This window comes from Paramisgurnus dabryanus, chromosome 1 (assembly GCF_030506205.2).
Source record: "Paramisgurnus dabryanus chromosome 1, PD_genome_1.1, whole genome shotgun sequence".
NCBI lineage: Eukaryota > Metazoa > Chordata > Actinopteri > Cypriniformes > Cobitidae > Paramisgurnus > Paramisgurnus dabryanus.
Window position 1 is genome coordinate 15,089,287 of NC_133337.1, and position 18,316 is coordinate 15,107,602.

At 36.1% G+C, this 18,316-nt stretch overlaps 1 protein-coding gene and 1 long non-coding RNA gene across 2 annotated transcripts; one reads left to right on the top strand and one right to left on the bottom strand.

Moving 5' to 3' along the window:
* Window positions 1–394: 394 nt before the first annotated feature.
* On the bottom strand, window positions 395–16,420 carry LOC135760683 (caspase-3-like). The gene is made up of 7 exons (XM_065274778.2): window positions 16,263–16,420; window positions 2,898–3,221; window positions 2,618–2,649; window positions 2,405–2,510; window positions 1,533–2,028; window positions 1,292–1,445; window positions 395–1,129 (listed from the first exon to the last, which is right to left on the bottom strand). The coding sequence occupies exons 1-7, from the start codon at window positions 16,267–16,269 to the stop codon at window positions 1,115–1,117; spliced, it is 1,134 nt and encodes a 377-aa protein (XP_065130850.1). The 5' UTR covers window positions 16,270–16,420; the 3' UTR covers window positions 395–1,114.
* On the top strand, window positions 11,166–14,030 carry LOC135760648 (uncharacterized). The gene is made up of 3 exons (XR_010537463.2): window positions 11,166–12,309; window positions 12,724–12,870; window positions 13,136–14,030. It is a non-coding gene; the product is annotated as an uncharacterized lncRNA (long non-coding RNA).
* Window positions 16,421–18,316: the final 1,896 nt, after the last annotated feature.

The following is an 18,316-nucleotide window of genomic DNA, read 5'->3' on the forward strand; positions in this document are numbered from 1 at the left end:
CTCTATCTGGCACGGATCTGGTTCACAATCAGAAAACGTCTCTGAGATAGAAACGGAGGCAAGGGGCTTAAAACGGATCCGGGCCAAATGTAATTGCTATCTGGGCTTTGTTTTGCCTCAAAATGCACACAAGTAATGTTTTATATTTCCTAATTAAACTCTTGGCTCAAGCTATTACATGTTTGGTAAACCATATGTTGCTAAGCATGATTTAAAAAGTAAATGAAAACATTTGCATGATTATGGTAAGATGTGGCATTTTCTTAAAATTGTTCACCCATGACATTTGTAGTAAAACTATAGTAATATGGCTGTCGCCAAAACAGATGGGGGTTACAGTATTTCGTTTACATGAGGGGCACACTTTTTTAAATTTAAGAAACAGACATTCACCTAAACAATAAAAATTTATTTGAAGTAGACCAAGTTCCATATTACAACAGAACTCTAATAAAACACAATGCTGTCCAGCCCACAACTACAACAAAACATATTTGCCTTATACAGTACATTGTGTAAACATGAGTCTTAATTCCACCACCAACAGCACAATAATGATAACAATATGGGAATTACAGTTAAGACCCGTTGATCAGTGATGAAGACAAATGAAGACCAGAAGTCAGAGATGAAGTTAATAGAAGAAATTTTGCTGAAGAGAAATCTTTGCAGTTCACTCAGCAGAAGTCAGCCGAAACACCCAGCAAGTTCCTAAGCCAATCTGCTCACTCATTACAATACAGAGATATTTGTACTCTAACAAAGATAATAAAACTACATCATTATATCAAACTTTATGATTCTGACTGGTAAAGCTATAGGTAAATGTAGAGAACTTCCACACATAGACGTATAGTTCAGAGCACATCTAGTACAATCTATGTAAAAATATATAGATGTGTAAAGCATAGAACATATATAAATCATTTGAATTTCTGGTGGGATAAATATTGATTATTTGATTAATAATATTCAGAAATTTGTAAGGATATAATGAACGGGAGACAGATATCAGGAATCCACTCCTTCAATACAAACAAAAGAGAAGTAATTCTTTGTTTTGGGTGAAGACTTCTTTAAGTGAAGGTTACAGATGGAGGTGTGTATCATTTTTCTAAGTAGACCGACCCTGCAATGGTAATTTTTCATGTGTAAGATTGAAGAATGTATTTTTATTTACTTCTATAGATTAAATTGAAAAATATTTTCACACCACAAAACTCTAAGGATAGAACAAAATCATACCAAGGCCTGTTACCTTGAATAATATAAAATAAATCATGAGTCTTACCTCAGGAACTCTGAAAATAAGAGTTTTCCTCAAAGTGAAATGGGGCTGCGGAACCATCTTGGCATCAATTATCTTCTCATTGATAATAACAAGGCCCTCTTTTGTGCTAACATCATTATTGACAGTAGTGAGGATCTTTAAGATGTCCTGATCCCTATAAAGAAGACAAAACAACAGCTTTTTAAAAGATGAACAGGTTAGCCTCCCTTCCCAACGTAACTTATATAATTTGTGCACCTACCGTTTGCTTTCATCCTTTAAATGCTTGCAAAGGGACTTTATGAACCATGAGCCACTCTTTTTGCTTCTGAGTGAATAATATCCCTCCACCGTAGACATGACAATCAGAAAATCTGAATCACTGGCAATGTATTCATCCGGTACATTATCGAATTCCTGGTCTGGTTCACCACCCATATCATCTGCTTCAACCTGAACTTTTTCCTGCATCTCATTACCCCTGCATGCCTCAATGAAGAACACTTTTGGCTTGCCAATAAGTGAGGAACAGTTGACTCCATTAAATGGTGATATGATGTCCTTCAGAGGACAAGTTTTCTCATCTATACCAATGATACCACATTGGTTTCCATGACTTGACACACAGCAGACAAAGCAGTCTCCACGATGGTCATCCTTACTGTATTGTGTCATAAGTGTTTTCATTTCATCTGCACTCAGATCTTCGTGTGTCTCCACCGTAAAGCCCAAACATTCAAACACATTCTTCAGAGAGGCTGAAAATGACAGAGGAGTTTCATTTTTACACCACTGGATTCCTTCCCAGCATTTTTTACAATGACCTGCCATAGTGTTTAAATCTGCACTTAAAATGTTGCAAATGTTCAAAATTTGCTTCAATATCCATACATGCTTATTAATAAATAATAAATGCATTTGAAATTGAAATTAAATTTAAAAAAGCTTAACTTAAATTGATACAAAATGACCAATATCCCAATAAATGTGAAAAAAATATGAATATAAAGATAATATACAAATGTTTTTGAAAAACTGATATGTTTTGTAGGTATTAAGTAAATAAATACATGTAAATAAATAAACATTAAAACTCTAATATTAGCCTCTTATGGTTTACTCTAGAATACCTACCAACATCATATTCGGATCCAGCACGGTAATTTTCAAGGGTTTTGAAGTTCTTATTGTTAATAATAACACAAAGTCCACGTGGAGTACTGTTCATTTTGTACTCACCCTTTTAGAAAAAAAAAACAAATATACTTTCAAATTATAAGCTGTTAAATGTTTGTAGTAAATGTGTAAGAATTAAAAAGTGTAAACATGATAAGGTCTTTCATTAACCTGCTCAGCTTCCCTAGAAGATTTTTGTTGATCTGAAAAAAAAGGTTATTCAAAATATTAAATAATCCACTCCACCATTTCACTTAGTCTTAGATCTTTATTAATATTATGCGTTAGTTATTGAAGATCATACTGCTTGAGAATTACAGAGAAATCTGTAAACAGTTCTTAAGCATAGTTCTTAAAAATACAGCTGTTTTCATAACAAAACAATGTCATTTAAAAATAATTGCTGTCATTTTTAAATGTTGTTAATAATCATCTGTTTTAGTCTTCTGACCTGGCGCCACGTGCCGGCCACTAGAGGTCGCTTCTCCACTCTTCAGAGCTTCCAAAAGGCTGCTAATGTTCAGGTTGTCGTAAAGAGCTTTGTCGCGGGTTTCCAAATGCTGTAACATCTTTTCACTCGAGTTCTTTCCCTTCACTTTCACACTGTCAATAAGGCCGCGAGCATGATCAGATCGGGATTTGCTCGGTAGCAGTATTTCTTCAGTCTCGCTACTGCTCAGTACTTTACTATCAACAAGATCATCCACCAAATCCTTGATGACTGCCTCAGTCATACACTGCACCAATTCAACTCGAAGGTTTTTCAATATTTGATCTAGAATATTGAATAAAATGAAATAATTATTGTCATCAATATAATATAATGTGATGTAATATAATGTGCTCCCTACTGAAAAATCCAGCAGCTGGTGAGTTGGTTTTAGCTGGTCTCCCAGCTTGGTTTTAGCTGGTATTGCAAGCTGGTTTAGCTGTGTTTTAGTCACTCTAGATGTGTTTTGGTCACTTTTTAAGATGGATTTAGCTGGTCAAGCATGTGGGTCAGCTGGTCTTCCAGCCTGACCAGTTTGCCAGGAGGACCAGCTTTAATCAGCTACTGCCACCTTAAACCGGCGACCAGCTTATGCTGGTCTTTGCTGGATTTTTCAGCAGGGCTGTCATTTCTGTCAGCATCCTTCATTATCTGTTAACTGCTGACCAAACTACACTCACACTAGGGGTGGTTTCCTGGACAGAGTTTAGAAATAATCCAGGATTAGGCCTAGTTATATTATGATGTTTCAGTAGTTTTTACAAAGAAACGTTACAAAAAACAATTACCGGTGTGCATCTTGAGACAAAACTGTTTCACTAATAGGCCTATATGTTAAGATATGTCAGTGCAAGGTGTTTTTAAATTAAGGCAGCTCAAACATGCACTTTAGTCTAAGCCCTGTCTGGGAAACCGCCTCATAACATAAGAACACAAAATAGAACTTAGAACTTAAATTTATTGCAATAGTTGTCAGGATCCTGCCTAGGAGAGGTGGGTAGGAACCAAGGATTTATTTTGTTAATTTACATGAGTAAAATAAATGTACTTTTAAAGGAAAACACAACAGTTTTTCAATATTTGACTATGTTCTTAACTCAACTTAGACAAATTAATACATACCTATATTTTTTCAATGCGTACACTTAATCTTTGTACAGTGCGTCATGAATGTGTTAGCATTTAGCCTAGCCCCATTCATTCCTTAGGATCCAAACAGTGATGAATTTAGAAGCCACCAAACACTTCCATTTTTCCCTATTTAAAGACTACTCATGAGTAGTTACACAAGTAAGTATGGTGGCACACAATAAAACGTGGCAATATTCTAAGAAGATAAAAAATGTGAACTATATTGTATGGCAGAAGAGCACTAAGTTTGCAGCATTTCGACCTTGGGCGCAGTAACATCATCAACTCCCCCTCTTGCTCAAAAGTCAGGAGTGATGATGAAGTGCTCTTCCGCATATCTCGTTTTTTATCCGCTAAGAAAATTGCCATGTTTTATTTATTACTTGTGTAACTACTCATGTAACTCTTTAAAGGAGACATATCATGCTAAATCCACTTTCTTAGCTCTTAAATGCATTTTGTTGTATATTTGTAGTGTTTAGAAGTACATAAAAGTTGAAATTAGTCTCTTCAGGTGCTTTGTTGATATCTTTATATTCTGTTTTGGTCATATTTTCCAACCTGTTCTGATTTTTCTATTATCTATTACATTTTTTGAACAATTCCTACACAGTATTTGCAGCGGAACTGCCAAATAAGGACATCGAGTCCCAGCCCAACACTACGAGCAATCCACCATTTTCATTTTCTCGCTGCGACATTGTAGTCCAAGCTCAAGGATGCAGAAGTTACGAGAGAGTAAATCAAAATGTTCGGTTGTTGAACCTGTGCCTGGTTGAGTTTTATTTTTTACGGAAACGTCATTTTTTTTGTGCGCGAAGCACTTCAAGGATAACTATTTCACCAACCTCCACCAGTATAAAGTAGGATTTGCCGATAGACTTCGTCTGATTGAGGGGTCAATTACTTCTATCTTTGGAGACGACGAGCAGAGCACTTCGGTAAGCTGTAAATAACTTTAAAAACAGTAAAGTACACGGTGGTCATGGTTTAGCAGTGCTGTTTCTCAATACGAAGGCTGCAGCCTGCGGATGTCGCATGTGGTCATCAACCCGGGATTAAGTTATAGCATATTACAACAATTTACGATTAACTAAGAATAATAGTCAACTTTATAATTGTTAATATTATGAAATAAGACCGTCTTGATGACGTATGCAGCCTAGAAATGCAACCTCCGGAGGCTGCAGCCTCACACCATTGCGATACCTCCATATGAAGACGTTGTTCTGCAGGTTCGTCGTCTTCATTTTCATCTTGCTCCATTTCCGACTCTGGCGCGAACATATAAGGCTGGATGGACAAGTCTACCGTTGTTGACATTTTGTGAATAACGAGTGAATAAAAAGTTTCTGTGCCGCTAGATAATCGTATCTCTGCTATAAAACTACAAAAATGGCCGAACGGGGTGGAGTTTAACCGAGTGTCACCTCTGCAACCAGGGGCATGTTCAATCTCACACCGGTGCGCAACGTTTTGCTACGGTTTCCGGGTTGAACGACATGTTTCCTGGAAACGGTGTGCAACGGAATGCAACAGGTTTTAGAAGCGTTTTCTCTTGTTTGGTGGGTGTGTCAGAAATGTCAGCCCAATCAGCGGCAAGATGTATAAAACCACGCGATAGTAAAGAGACAGCTCTCTCAATGGGTTCAAGTTGGAATGTTGTCTTTCATTTTGGACAGCAAGGTCAGTGATTGTAACATCGAGGGTATTTTACAGTATTAAACACACATTTATAACGATTTCATCAGGCTTTAGAAACATTTAAAAAAGAACACAAAGAATGGCCTCTCAGCTACCGTAGTTGCAACTCTTGCGTCATCACAACAGGGTGTTCAATGCATCACCGTTTCAGTTTAAAAACGTTGTGCTACATTTTGTCGGGGCTGAACGCAGCCCTGGAGAGGGGGCAGGGTATGACGTGCATTTAAAAAGACAGTACCAAAACGAGTTGCTCTCAGATGCACATCAGAAAAGGGGTAGAAAGGGGGCCTGTGGGGCTATAATAATGAGGAATTCAGACACAAGCATTGCAGTTTCACTTTATAAAGACAACAAATAGATGATTTATATGTAAAAAGGACAGATTTAAAACCATGATATGTCTGCTTTAAATAGGGAAAACATGGAAGTGTTTGGTGGCTTTGAAATTCATTCCTGTTTGGATCCTAATGAATGGTGTTAGGCTAAATGGCATTAAGAAAAGAGAGGTATGTATTTGTCTAAGTTGAGGGAAGAACATAGTAAAATAGTGAAAAACGGTGGTGGTGTTTTCCCTTTAAAAGCACATTTTACTTAATGGAAAATTTGTACTTTTACTTCGTTACACTGTGCTGCGTTTCTTCGTTACTGTTACGATGACTTTGGGCACTCTTGTGGTCCTTTACTGCCTCAACTTTAAAATTATTAGTTTCCAACATAAAATGTACATGCGGCAATCCTGGCAAAATATGACAACATTTTTGTGATCAAACACAAGCCATTCACGTCCAGTCAGCCATTTGGCATTAAATTTTATTTTTCTTTGTTTCTCTGTCGATATCCTCATCCCTTGCCTCATTCCTCTTCTTAATAATTTAAGCTTATAATAGTCAGTTTTACCAAAGAGTTTTACTGGCATTTTCACAGCAGCCCCTATGAAAACCAGTCATTAGGTGTGTTCGACTTCATGCGGCGCTGCGCAGACCGATCGGCGGCTGACTTGAAGCAGTGCATTCCGGTTAGTAAGTTTGTCCGACTTCAGCTGGCGCTGCATGCACGTGACTGTGTCATATGGTTTTTAAGTACCGCGAGAGCGTTTCGAGAGTAGCCGGCTAGCTCAGCCGGTGCAGCTTCTCCAGAGCGGCTGCCCGGATTTGTAATGACGTAACAGCTTGACGTGATTGGTCGCCTCACTGATGACAACGATCACGTGCGTTTCAAGTTTAATCCAACCTTTAGTTCCACTAATAAACATTATAAATTCATGTTTTAAAACAGGAAAAAACACTTTAATATGCTTAAATATGTTATATTCTGTCGTGTAATAAAATAAAAAGGAAATAACAAACTCTATTGGTATTTTAATAATATAGGCTTGTTTCCCGTTATTTTCGGGTATACAGTATAAGCAGCAATTAAAATATTCGATATAAAATGTTTCTGGTTGCAACTTTTTATTAAAAGGTTTGTTTTTATCAAATTCAGCATCTAATTCACTTCATTCGCGATTTATAACAAGGAAACACGGCGCAAACGTCATTACGGCAAGCAGCAGGTGTCCGGTGTTGTGTGAAATTCTGTCCCCGTGAAAAACTGTCCCAATGGGCGGGGCATACATGCATATTCATAGGTTCGCTCCGCTTTGGAACCAGCGATTGGATTGCAAATTCTTGTGTGTTTTCCAGCTCTTTTTTGATATATTATTTCTATAAGGTAATAAAGCCGAATGATCATATGCCTTGTTAAGATGCAAAATTGTTTACATTCTTCACATAATAGGATAAAATGCTTTGCATGTGCGTTTTGTAAGAACACTTTTTCATGGCTAAACAATATCATTTTTGCTATTTAGCCTACGTTTATAATGCTAAACAGCAAACTAAAGCACGGAACGAGCACGTATTTCTCCTCATTGTTTTTTGTTGTTGCGATAGTTCATCTCTTGTTTTGTAGAGTATTTTGCTGCATTATTTGCATGCACTGCAATAAATCATATATGTAGCTAGCATGTACAAATAAAGAGTTTTATTATTATTATTATTATATTTATTTATTACATTTTTATATAATGTTTCCTGGTGTTGTTTTGCCTCTTGCCAGTTTTTAACCCCAGTTGGAATTTATAGAACTCAATAAAAAAACACACAATAAACAAACATTCATAAGCTATAAAAGGCTCACACAATATACAAACATTCATAAACAAGCACAATCAAACATAACATAAACTGCACATAGCACAATGTGCTCACTGGTTAAAGCATACTCATATTTTCTTATAAATTATACACATGTATGTGAACATTACTTTATTTACAGGATTTCTATGAATAAAAAGTGGTCTAACATATTTGAAAAGCTATTTACCTAAATACAAGCCTTGCCTAATGCAAAATGTGGTTGTTTCCCTGTGTGCTAAGAGGCTAATTTGGACCAAGACAAAAAGGTAATTTTGATTTGAATCTAGGCCATAAAAAGCTGTAGTCACTTGAAAACAACACACATGAAGACTCCACTTTTCTCATTGTACTTATTGGACAAATACATTAAAGCTCCACTGTGTAAGATCTACTCCCATCTAGCGGTGAAAGTCTATATGACAAGCAACTGAATAATACTTTCTAGCCCCCCCCATTCGGAACGCGTTTTAACTCGTACGGTGGCCCGGCCGTGTCATGCCAAGGTTAACATGGCTTCCAGTAGCTACAAAGCAAAAGCAATGAGAAAAAAATTAACAATTTGCAATGTCCTTTGCCTGTGATCCATCAAAGCACACCGATTTATGTTTAACATGAAAAAAGTCTGATTGTCATGATATGTCCGCTTAAAATCACATACAAAAAGCAACCATGACGGGTTTAAATGGACGCGAATTAATATTATGTCAAAGTACAATGCTTATGTTTTAAGTAAACGTTACATGTCCGTGTATATGTAAGAGCTTTCTCTCATATTGGTGAAAAAAGATCGCGCAACTTTCACACGCTTGTAAAATGAAACGAAAGACGCGCAGATCAGACGCTTTTATCAATGAAAGGCTAAAAATAGCGCTGTCACCGTGTGTTTGTGCTAGAGGTCAGAAAAGATGAAAAACATTTATCTCAGTACCTCAGATTACATAAATGGGCGGAGAGACGGCGTGTGTCTGTTCCAAGACATTAAACCACATGCATGTTTACACTAACAAGTGTTATGCATAATCATGCTAAAGTTTGCCAAGGAACTATAAAACTTCAAGTTTACAACATGGACTGTATAGATGTAAACGAATATGCTGAATTACCTGTGGAGAAGATAGAAAGTGCAACTTCAGTGTCCCTTGAGCCCCCTCTTGGAAAACTAACTCCAATAGTGACTTTGGTCTTGATGTTTTTCCTGTCGCGTTGTCGTTTAAAATCCCCGTTTCGCTTCCTTGGCGATTTGTTTTAATGTCCTCGAGAATATGTCTTCAACAGGCTTTCAAATCAAAGCATTAGATCGCAGGTTCATCACGGTGTGCGGCTGTTGTAAAATCCGAAGGATTCAGCTACGCAGGTCACAGGCTGGATACGATACGTCATCAAGCCTGGTTTATTTAAATCAACTGAGCATTACATTCGCAAGTCATACGCATATTACATCAATTTACAATTAACTAAAAATAATTGTCAGCTTTATAATTGTTAATATTCTGAAATAAGACTGTCTTGATGACGTATACCGCCTACACATGCAACCTCCGGAGGCTTCAGCTATCGGCCAGCATGAGTGTAGAGTGAAAGCGCGAAAGGCGGAGCTTGAATTTCAGGAATGTCCCTCGTCGGCGAATGTATTTCAAAGATGGAGGCACAACATGGATTCAGCCAGAGAGCGCTTCGACGGTATGCATTTTAAATAGCAGATTCTACACTTACGAGAATACTTTCATTAGTGGGTGGGAAGTAATTACACATGAATGAGCACATACTTTTGAAAGAAAACATGGGTTTTTGTTAAGAATTAACTCAATAAAGTACACAGTAGAGCTTTAAGAATTACATTGCATATGTAATATGTTCTTTGTTTATGCACATACACAAGATGTTACAAAATAAACATAAATGATTAAAGTAACACAGATGTACTATCCAACTTTAGTACATATACAGTAGGCTACTGCCAAAACTGGGTGATGCAACCACTCCTCCTGTCTGAGCTGTCACCATCGAGCGTCCTCTCTAGACAAATCTGTAGTGCAATCTGTATGTATTGTAATATGAGCCAGATAAAAATGTGGCATAATCTGCACGTAAATCGACCCACACAGAGTATTTACATGTTATGTTAAATGCCTTACACTTGGGGAAAGTGTTAAAAGTGAGGTAAGTTAGGTGATGCAACCCATTCATAATTATACATCTAAACATTGCACTTGTTTTTGTTTGTTTGTTTAATCAATTGCTTTCTATGTGTAAATCAATCCTCTGTTTAGATAAAAGGGTGACTAAAACTTATCAATGCATTACCTGGTAAGTCTGACATTACTTACTGAAAAATCCTTTCATCCATTGAACCTCTGGAAGGGCAGTGCCATTTTAATGAAAAGGCTTTAAGAAATGCTGAATTCTTGAAATGGATATTTTATGTTAGCAATGAATTAGTGAAATAAACTCTTGTTACAATATGCATCTGTACTGCTGCTGGATCCAGGGGAGTATGATGTGCTGATTGGGTCAAATAATGAGAACAACCACTTGACACTCATGATCAGTTTCTTTTCATTCTCATCTTCTCTTTATCACTCTGTTAAAAAACATGTCATTATCTCATTCCGGAAGAAAATTAAAATGTTGTTTTTATATTTTGGTCTCTCTTCCATTTTTGCCTTTTAGTAACACAGGAAAACACTCTGGTCTGAACAATGTTGGTCTTGCAATTAGGTAAATAACCTTTAAAAAAAATGTTAGGCAATTTTTATTTACATGAATCCTGCTTTAATAGAGTAATCATGCACCATGTCCTTTGAATGATTGCAATGCTCTATTCGTTAAGGCTCTATAAAGTCCAACTCAAAAAGGAAACAAAATAACACCAGAAAACGTTTAAATGTTTATTTATAGATGCAGTTAGCCATATCCCTGCCGGAAAAAAAACCAATAGAAACCATTACAGAAATTATAAGGGTTTCCATTACAAAACCATTACAAACCATTAACACTTTAAAAACCATTACAGATTGCGTAATGGTCTCTATTGTTTTTTCAGCAGAGATTTGAGTTTTATTGCAGTGCAATAAATGCAGCAAAATACACTACAAAACAAAACATTAACTATGGACAAGATACAACAAAAACAATGAGGAGAAATATGTGCTCGATATGTGCTCGATTGCTGTAGCATTATAAATGTAGGCTGAATAGCAAAACCGATATTGTTTAGCCATGAAAAAGTGTTCCTACAAAACGCACATACAAAGCATAATGTAAACAATTGTACATATGAATAAGGCATATGATCATTCAGCGTTATTACCTTATATAAATATAAAAAAGAGCTGGAAAACACACAAGAATTTGCAATCCAATCGCTGGTTCCAAAGCGGAGCGAACCTATGAATATGCATATATGCCCCGCCCATTGGGACAGTTTTTCACGGGGACAGAATTTCACACAACACCGGCTTCACAGCTCCGTCTTCAGTTCCTCCCTCGACTGCAAGCGGCAAACCTCGCCGATCGGTCTGCGCAGCGCCGGATGATCTCGAACACACCTATTTTGTTGCACGTTTTGCCACTCAACCGGGCGAGCTCTCGCGTGGACACGTGGAAAAGTGACGTCAAGGCATACCCTCTATTTGACTCGAAGTAGACCACCCCAGCTGGCGCGGGACACTGTTCAATTATTTCCTGTGACGTGGCTGCTTAGGCGTTTTGATAAATCACAGCTGTTATTCATCAACAACTAGCAAAACCAACATCTTTTAGACTTTTTAAACACATTTTAAAGTATATTATGAAAAAAAACTTTCATTATTCTCTTACATATCCGTTCATAAATTTAGAGGAATATTACATTAAAATTTTAATAGATTGTGGTCCCTTCCTGTTTAGCAATGTGTGTTTATATTAAAGCTAAAACAAACGTTTGTCTTTATAAAATACATTTCATGAAGTTTAAGTTGGCGATTTTTGGTTGGAGGGCTTCAGAAAAGGTCACTTGATTTCCGGAAAGGTGTCGGAAGACATTGGCTGTACCCAAAAGCCCTAAAATGCTGCCTTGTTGTGCAGTCTGTCCCGTTTTCTGCTTTAGCTGATAAAACGTCTGTCTGGCGAATGCCGTGTTTACCTGAGGCACAAAGTATGCATTCAGTGCTGTTACTACTCGCACGTAATCTGCGAGACACCCCTCGCTGCAGCCTGCAGCGCGATGACGTGGTGGATTAATCCAATACGTAGTGGATGTTCAAACACGCATGCGCGGTGGTGTGTTGTTGTTGGTGAACAATCGCACGTGCTTTGGTATTTCAAGAAGAATCTGCCGATGGAAAAACGATGGATTATTTAACAACAGTGATTGTATAAAGGTAGGTAATTAATCTTTATTTACTGATTTGTTGTTTCAACATGTATAGTCTTGTGTAACGTTAGTGTTAGGTGTCCGAAGCGGTATAAAGGTGACTTAATATGCTCACAGCGATTCTCATTTAAATCTTATAACATTACTTCAGAACATATATGCCCACCGTGGACAGACTGCAGGTCTAATGTAAAACTAACCTGATTTTGCTAGGCTAACTAATGCTTTTTTTTGCTATTGCTTTGTTCTAGATGAATGTCTTTTAAAATGACATTTGCTCAGCAATTTCAAGGTGCACATACTGTAACCATCACTTAATCTTAAATTAATACATCTGGATTGTATTTTTTAGTACTTGTATGTTAATAATCCTTTGCATTTTTATTTGAAAAGGTCAACTTAATGAGATTTTTTTTTGTAGATTTGACTGGATTTGGCAAGATGCCCTTGCTCATTAAAGAAGATGGAGATGTGGCTTTCCTCAGACTGTCTCTGACATGCCAGCTTTTTCACCATGTTCTTAGTGAAGCATGTTTCAGAGAAAAGGCTCATGTTGTCTGGCTTGACAGTGAGTTATTAATTTAAACATTTTCCCATAGCTCAATTGGTAGAGCATTACATTACTAGCAAATATCATCAGGGAACACACATACTAAATAAAGCATGTTACTTTAAGTCACTTTGGATAAAAGCATCTGCCAAACGTGTAAATGTAAATGGGTGTGTATGCTTACACCGTAGTAACAGTGTTTTTTTATTCATATAAAGTATCCCTAGATTTAGACTATACATTTAAGTTAATTTTTAATATTTACTTCTCTTTCTTAAAATAGGTGTTGTCAACTGTAACACATTCTCCATGGTGTAGAGATTTATTTACAGATTGTCCACCTGGTCGAGTTGGAGGAAGGGTGTCCCAGGGACGAATTGTTCATCTATTCTAAAGCAGTGGTGGCGTGGCACTGACCTTAAAGTATTTAAGATCAAACTGTGACAAAAGCTTTACCTGACCTGACTGCAGTCAGTTATATGTGACCCTGCCTGTGAAAAAACAGGATAAGTCTTGAAATGTAATTATGATATAATGAGCATCAAAGTGTTAGTTTCATTAATCTCACATTGATTTTGATATTTGACATGATTTTACTCAGTCAACCCCACACACCCAGACAACACTTTCTTTGAACTTTTGCCCTTTGGTGCTACAGAGCACTGAATACTAGACACAACAACAGTTTGTTCCTCAGGCTAAAACCTAAACAATTAAAGCACCCATAACTTCCACACCTGTCATAACTGTATATTGTTTATAATCACCACATACTGTACATCTGTAAATACTATTCTAAACTGTACTTATCTATCTGTACAATAACAGCATCTTAACATCCATACATGCATCACTACACACAATTGTAAAAAGGAGAAAATATATATACATATACTTACTGTACCATACTGCTTATTTAAATTATTTTTGTTTTTATATGACTAGTGTGTTATTGTCTTTCATTTTACTTAGTTATTCTATGTATGTCCGTAACATGTCACCAAGAGAAATTCCTTGTATGTGAGAAAAACATACTTGGCAATAAAGCAGATTCTGATTCAATATTAAAGATATCAAGGTTATAATTTTACAGAATGTTGTTTACATTATGTAGGATGAGTTAATGTAGAAACTCACTCACAGAAAGATGACTATAGCTGGGTTTTCACTAAGTTAATGTTTAGGCCTAATGTTTATTGTTAAAATGTTTTGATATTTGCAGTCACCGATCATCAGTGAATTGAATAAGCTGTGGGGTAAAAGTTAAATAAATAAACAACTTAAATAAATGACAAGTTATTTTTGTTTCGGTTTTACAGTAAATAACTTTAATATATATATATATATATATATATATATAAAATCTTTTTTATAACTCCAATACAACACTGAAATAAATTATTAATTAAAACGTTGCATATCATTGCTAATATACCTTATTTTGTTTAAAGATGAATGTTTAATACCGTCTGTGTACGCCACATGTTAAGATAATAGGCTACATTACTAAAATGTAATATGAGTTTACAGTAGCCTACTCATCCAATACGATCAGCTTTTAGGGATGAATTATGTGATAATAACTGCACTGAACACGCGAAAACATGGTATTATTTTGCACGGGGGTATCCACGTAAACTTATGACTTCTTAACTAAGCTAGGATCACAGCAAATACGTTTATCGGCATTATAACGGCGAATGTGTTAATGTTTGTGTTCAAATACACACAACCGAGCATGTGTACTACAGCATCCACTACGTAGTACGTACTGGATTTGGATTTATATTTACTGCGCATGCGTGTTTGAACATCCACTACGTATTGGATTAATCCACTACGTCATCGCGCTGCAGGCTGCAGCGAGGACTTCTTGGAATCTGCAGTTCTTAAAGCTATACCTAATGGTCTTGTTCATTTATGAGATGTCATTTATTATTTGAAGAAATTGTAAAAAGTGAACAGAGTTTTTTAGTTGAAAACAAGAGTATTTTTGACCCAAAATGTAGTAACAGAAATATAAGAAATGTGTTTCAGTCAAAGAAAAAAATCACTCCGAGGGGTAAATTTTTTTGGAATTTAATAAATAAAATAAATTGGAAAAAAGCATGGATACTACCTTATAAATTTTGTGTCCCCAACAAAGTTAAAGAATTACATTTAAACATTTTACATAACATCTACCCCACTAATGAGATGATATCTAAATTTAGTAACACTAATTTGAATTGTACTTTTTGTAAGTTTGCCACTGAGTCAGTTGACCATGTTTTCTTCAAATGTCCCCTTGTAAAGGAATTTTGGTCTGATTTATCAAAGTTTCTGGGTTCAAAATCCAACCTGATCATAGATTTAAATATGTGTGATATATTCTGTTATTTTTCTCATTGTAAACAAAATATAGAATATATAGGAAATGTGTGTATTTTAATGGCAAAATATTATATTCATAAATGTAAATTTTCCCCTACAGTTCCAAAATTAAAAATTTTCTTTGTGACCTTAATTACCTAATTATAACACTAACAAAAATTAATAATCAAAAAAGTGTCAAATTTGTGAATTTGTATAATGATCTGATGAATGTTACATAAATCGCTTATTACCTCTGTATTTTATGTTATTTTTATTTATTTATTTATTTTATTTGTTTTCAATGATTGCCTTTCTATTCTTCTTTGTACTTTTTGTATCTATGTCATCCAAAATTGTTTGATACTGTATCAGTATTTTTGTGTTCTATTTGCAATAAAAAAAAAACCTTCTTGTAATCTGCTGGCCCTCCAGTGTCGCGTCGGTGAGTGTGGAGAAAATATCCTGCACATCTGTCCCATGTAAAAGCAAAGCCCTCCGGCTCTGTCTTTTTTTTGTAGCATATCATTTTAGTCAGGATAAACCCTTTCCATCGACAAAGAGTTCAAAAGCATTTAGCCATAATTGTTCACCGTGGGCCCAACGTGGCTGGATCGCTGTAACAGTCGAACTTGGGAACGGTACCATCCATCTTTTACGCACGCCGTCTATCTCCGTTAAACTTTTCAACTGAAAAAAAACGACTGAGTGACACGCATATAACTCACCTCAGATTTAACTAACAAGTTAGTACTTATATTAACATCCTCGTCGCCAATGTTATAACCTTTCTAAAGTTATCTGTTTCGGTTTAAACCACGCGGACACCAGATTGAATTTATCTTCCGTATATTTGTTTGTAACGTTATATAAATGAGGCCCCTGGTCTCTACAGCAAACAGAAATTGTCTAGTAACTCGCTACTTGAGTATTCTTTTCATAAGTTTAAGTTAACTTTGGCTTAAGTTTTTGGCTACCTATTACCACCTCTGGTATTCTCATTCCTCAAATACATATCTATTCCAAATAATTTACAACTCACACACAGATACTCTTACCTGCCATTCCTCCGATGCACCCAAATCCAATTTTATTCTTTAAAGAAGAGCTGTTGTCTAGTCTCGCCTAGCCAGTCCTTTTCAACAGTGTGGATAGAGAAGTTTAAAACGTTCAAAGAGAAAGCATTTACAGTAACGCCCAAAACATCAGGATTAAGGGGGGGTATGGGTTCCTGTCAGTGGCGGCGTTTCACGAAAACGGGTAACGAATCTATGAAACCACATTAGGCAAGGCAAGGCAAGGCAAGTTTATTTGTATAGCACATTTCATACACAGAGGTCATTCAAAGTGCTTTACACAGAAATGAGAAAACAATATATAAAAAAGAAAAAGAAAATGTAAAAATAAGATTTACACGATAAGATCACAATAAAGACAAAGATACATGAGAATTTAAAATAACAATTAAAGAAAATAAATGTGATTTTAATAAAACAGTTTAAAATGTTAAAAAGAATAAAACAGGAGTAAAGTGACTTGAGTTAAAGGTGCAGTCAGTGTGAAGCAGCACAGTGCTCATTCAGTAAATGCAGAGTTAAACAGATGTGTTTTTAATCTAGATTTAAACGTGTTTACTGTTGAAGCACATCTGATCTCTTCTGGAAGTTGATTCCAGCTACAGGTGGCATAATAACTAAATGCTGACGCACCTTGTTTTGAGTGAACCCTTGGTATTTCTAACTGACCGGATCCTAATGATCTGAGTAATCTGTTAGGTTTATATTCAGTTAGCATATCTGTCATGTATTTGGGTCCTAAGCCATGAAGTGATTTATAAACGAGTAACAATACTTTAAAGTCTATTCTAAATGTAACAGGAAGCCAGTGTAAGGACCTGAGGATTGGAGTGATGTGCTCAGATTTTTTGGTTCTGGTCAGAATTCTGGCAGCAGCGTTCTGTATGAGCTGCAGCTGTCTAATGGTCTTTTTGGGGATCCCAGTAAGGAGTCCATTGCAGTAATCCACCCTGCTGGTGATGAAAGCATGAACAAGTTTCTCTAAGTCCTGTCTTGAGACAAAACATCTAATTCTGGCAATATTTCTGAGATGGTACTAAGCTGATTTGCTTATCGCTTTCACGTGACTACTGAAATTAAGGTCAGACTCTAAAATTACACCAAGATTTCTGACTTTATTTTGTGTCTTTAGACGCCTAGAGTCAAGGTATGTGTTAACTTTGAGAGTTTCATCTTTATTTCCAAATACAATGACTTCGGTTTTGTCTTTGTTTAACTGGAGGAAGTTTTGACGCATCCAACAGTTAATTTCATCAATGCATTTACATAGAGAGTCAATGGGGCTGTAAAAACTGCACGACGACGTTATATGTGTACATACTCCACCCACCTGTACAAAATCATACTACGATTGCACGGATACACACTGACAACAAGCAATACAAATGAAAAACAAAAATAGAAATCATGGTTGTTTAAAATGCTTTTCAAATGTTGTAATTCTTAACTAAGTGCAACTTCAGCAACAGATAAACTAAAACAAGATAATATCAAAACAAAACATACTGTGACATCCCTTCACAAATCTTTTCATTAAAACCGCCAATAAACACTTATAAACACACAATAAAGACTTTTAAATGATGTGATAGAGCACACGTAGTTAACCAACTAAGACTAAAACCCTAAATAAAACTCTTAAAACAGGGCTAAATGCAAAAACAAGTCTTACCTTTTGTCGTCGTGCAGTTTTTATTCCACAAATTAAAAAATGCGCGCAAATAATTAATACAGTTTACTTTGGACTGCGCTACAATTTCCCAGTGGAAGAGAACATGTTTATTTATTAACAGAGAACAAATCATATTACTTCTGGAATAATTTATGCAATATGCATAGCGCAAGTGCGTGGGAGAACCCAGTCTGTTTGAATGTTAAAACAAACAAAAAAAGATTTTACTTGGGGAAATAAAGATTATAACAGCAGCGGTCATCATGAGACCTCCTGCAGCGGACTTCAAGCTGCGCTGCAAGAACGAGAGGCTGATGACATCAAAGTACCGCGATGGTGAGTCGAGAAATCATCGAAAGAGTTT

Excerpts from the sequence above, each read along its gene's own strand:
- LOC135760683 (XM_065274778.2), bottom strand. Across the intron at positions 2,029-2,404 it reads TGGATCCGAATATGATGTTG|CCTCTCTGAAGAATGTGTTT; the intron begins GTAGGTATTCTA and ends TGTCATTTTCAG. Across the intron at positions 1,446-1,532 it reads TTAAAGGATGAAAGCAAACG|GGATCAGGACATCTTAAAGA; the intron begins GTAGGTGCACAA and ends TCTTCTTTATAG.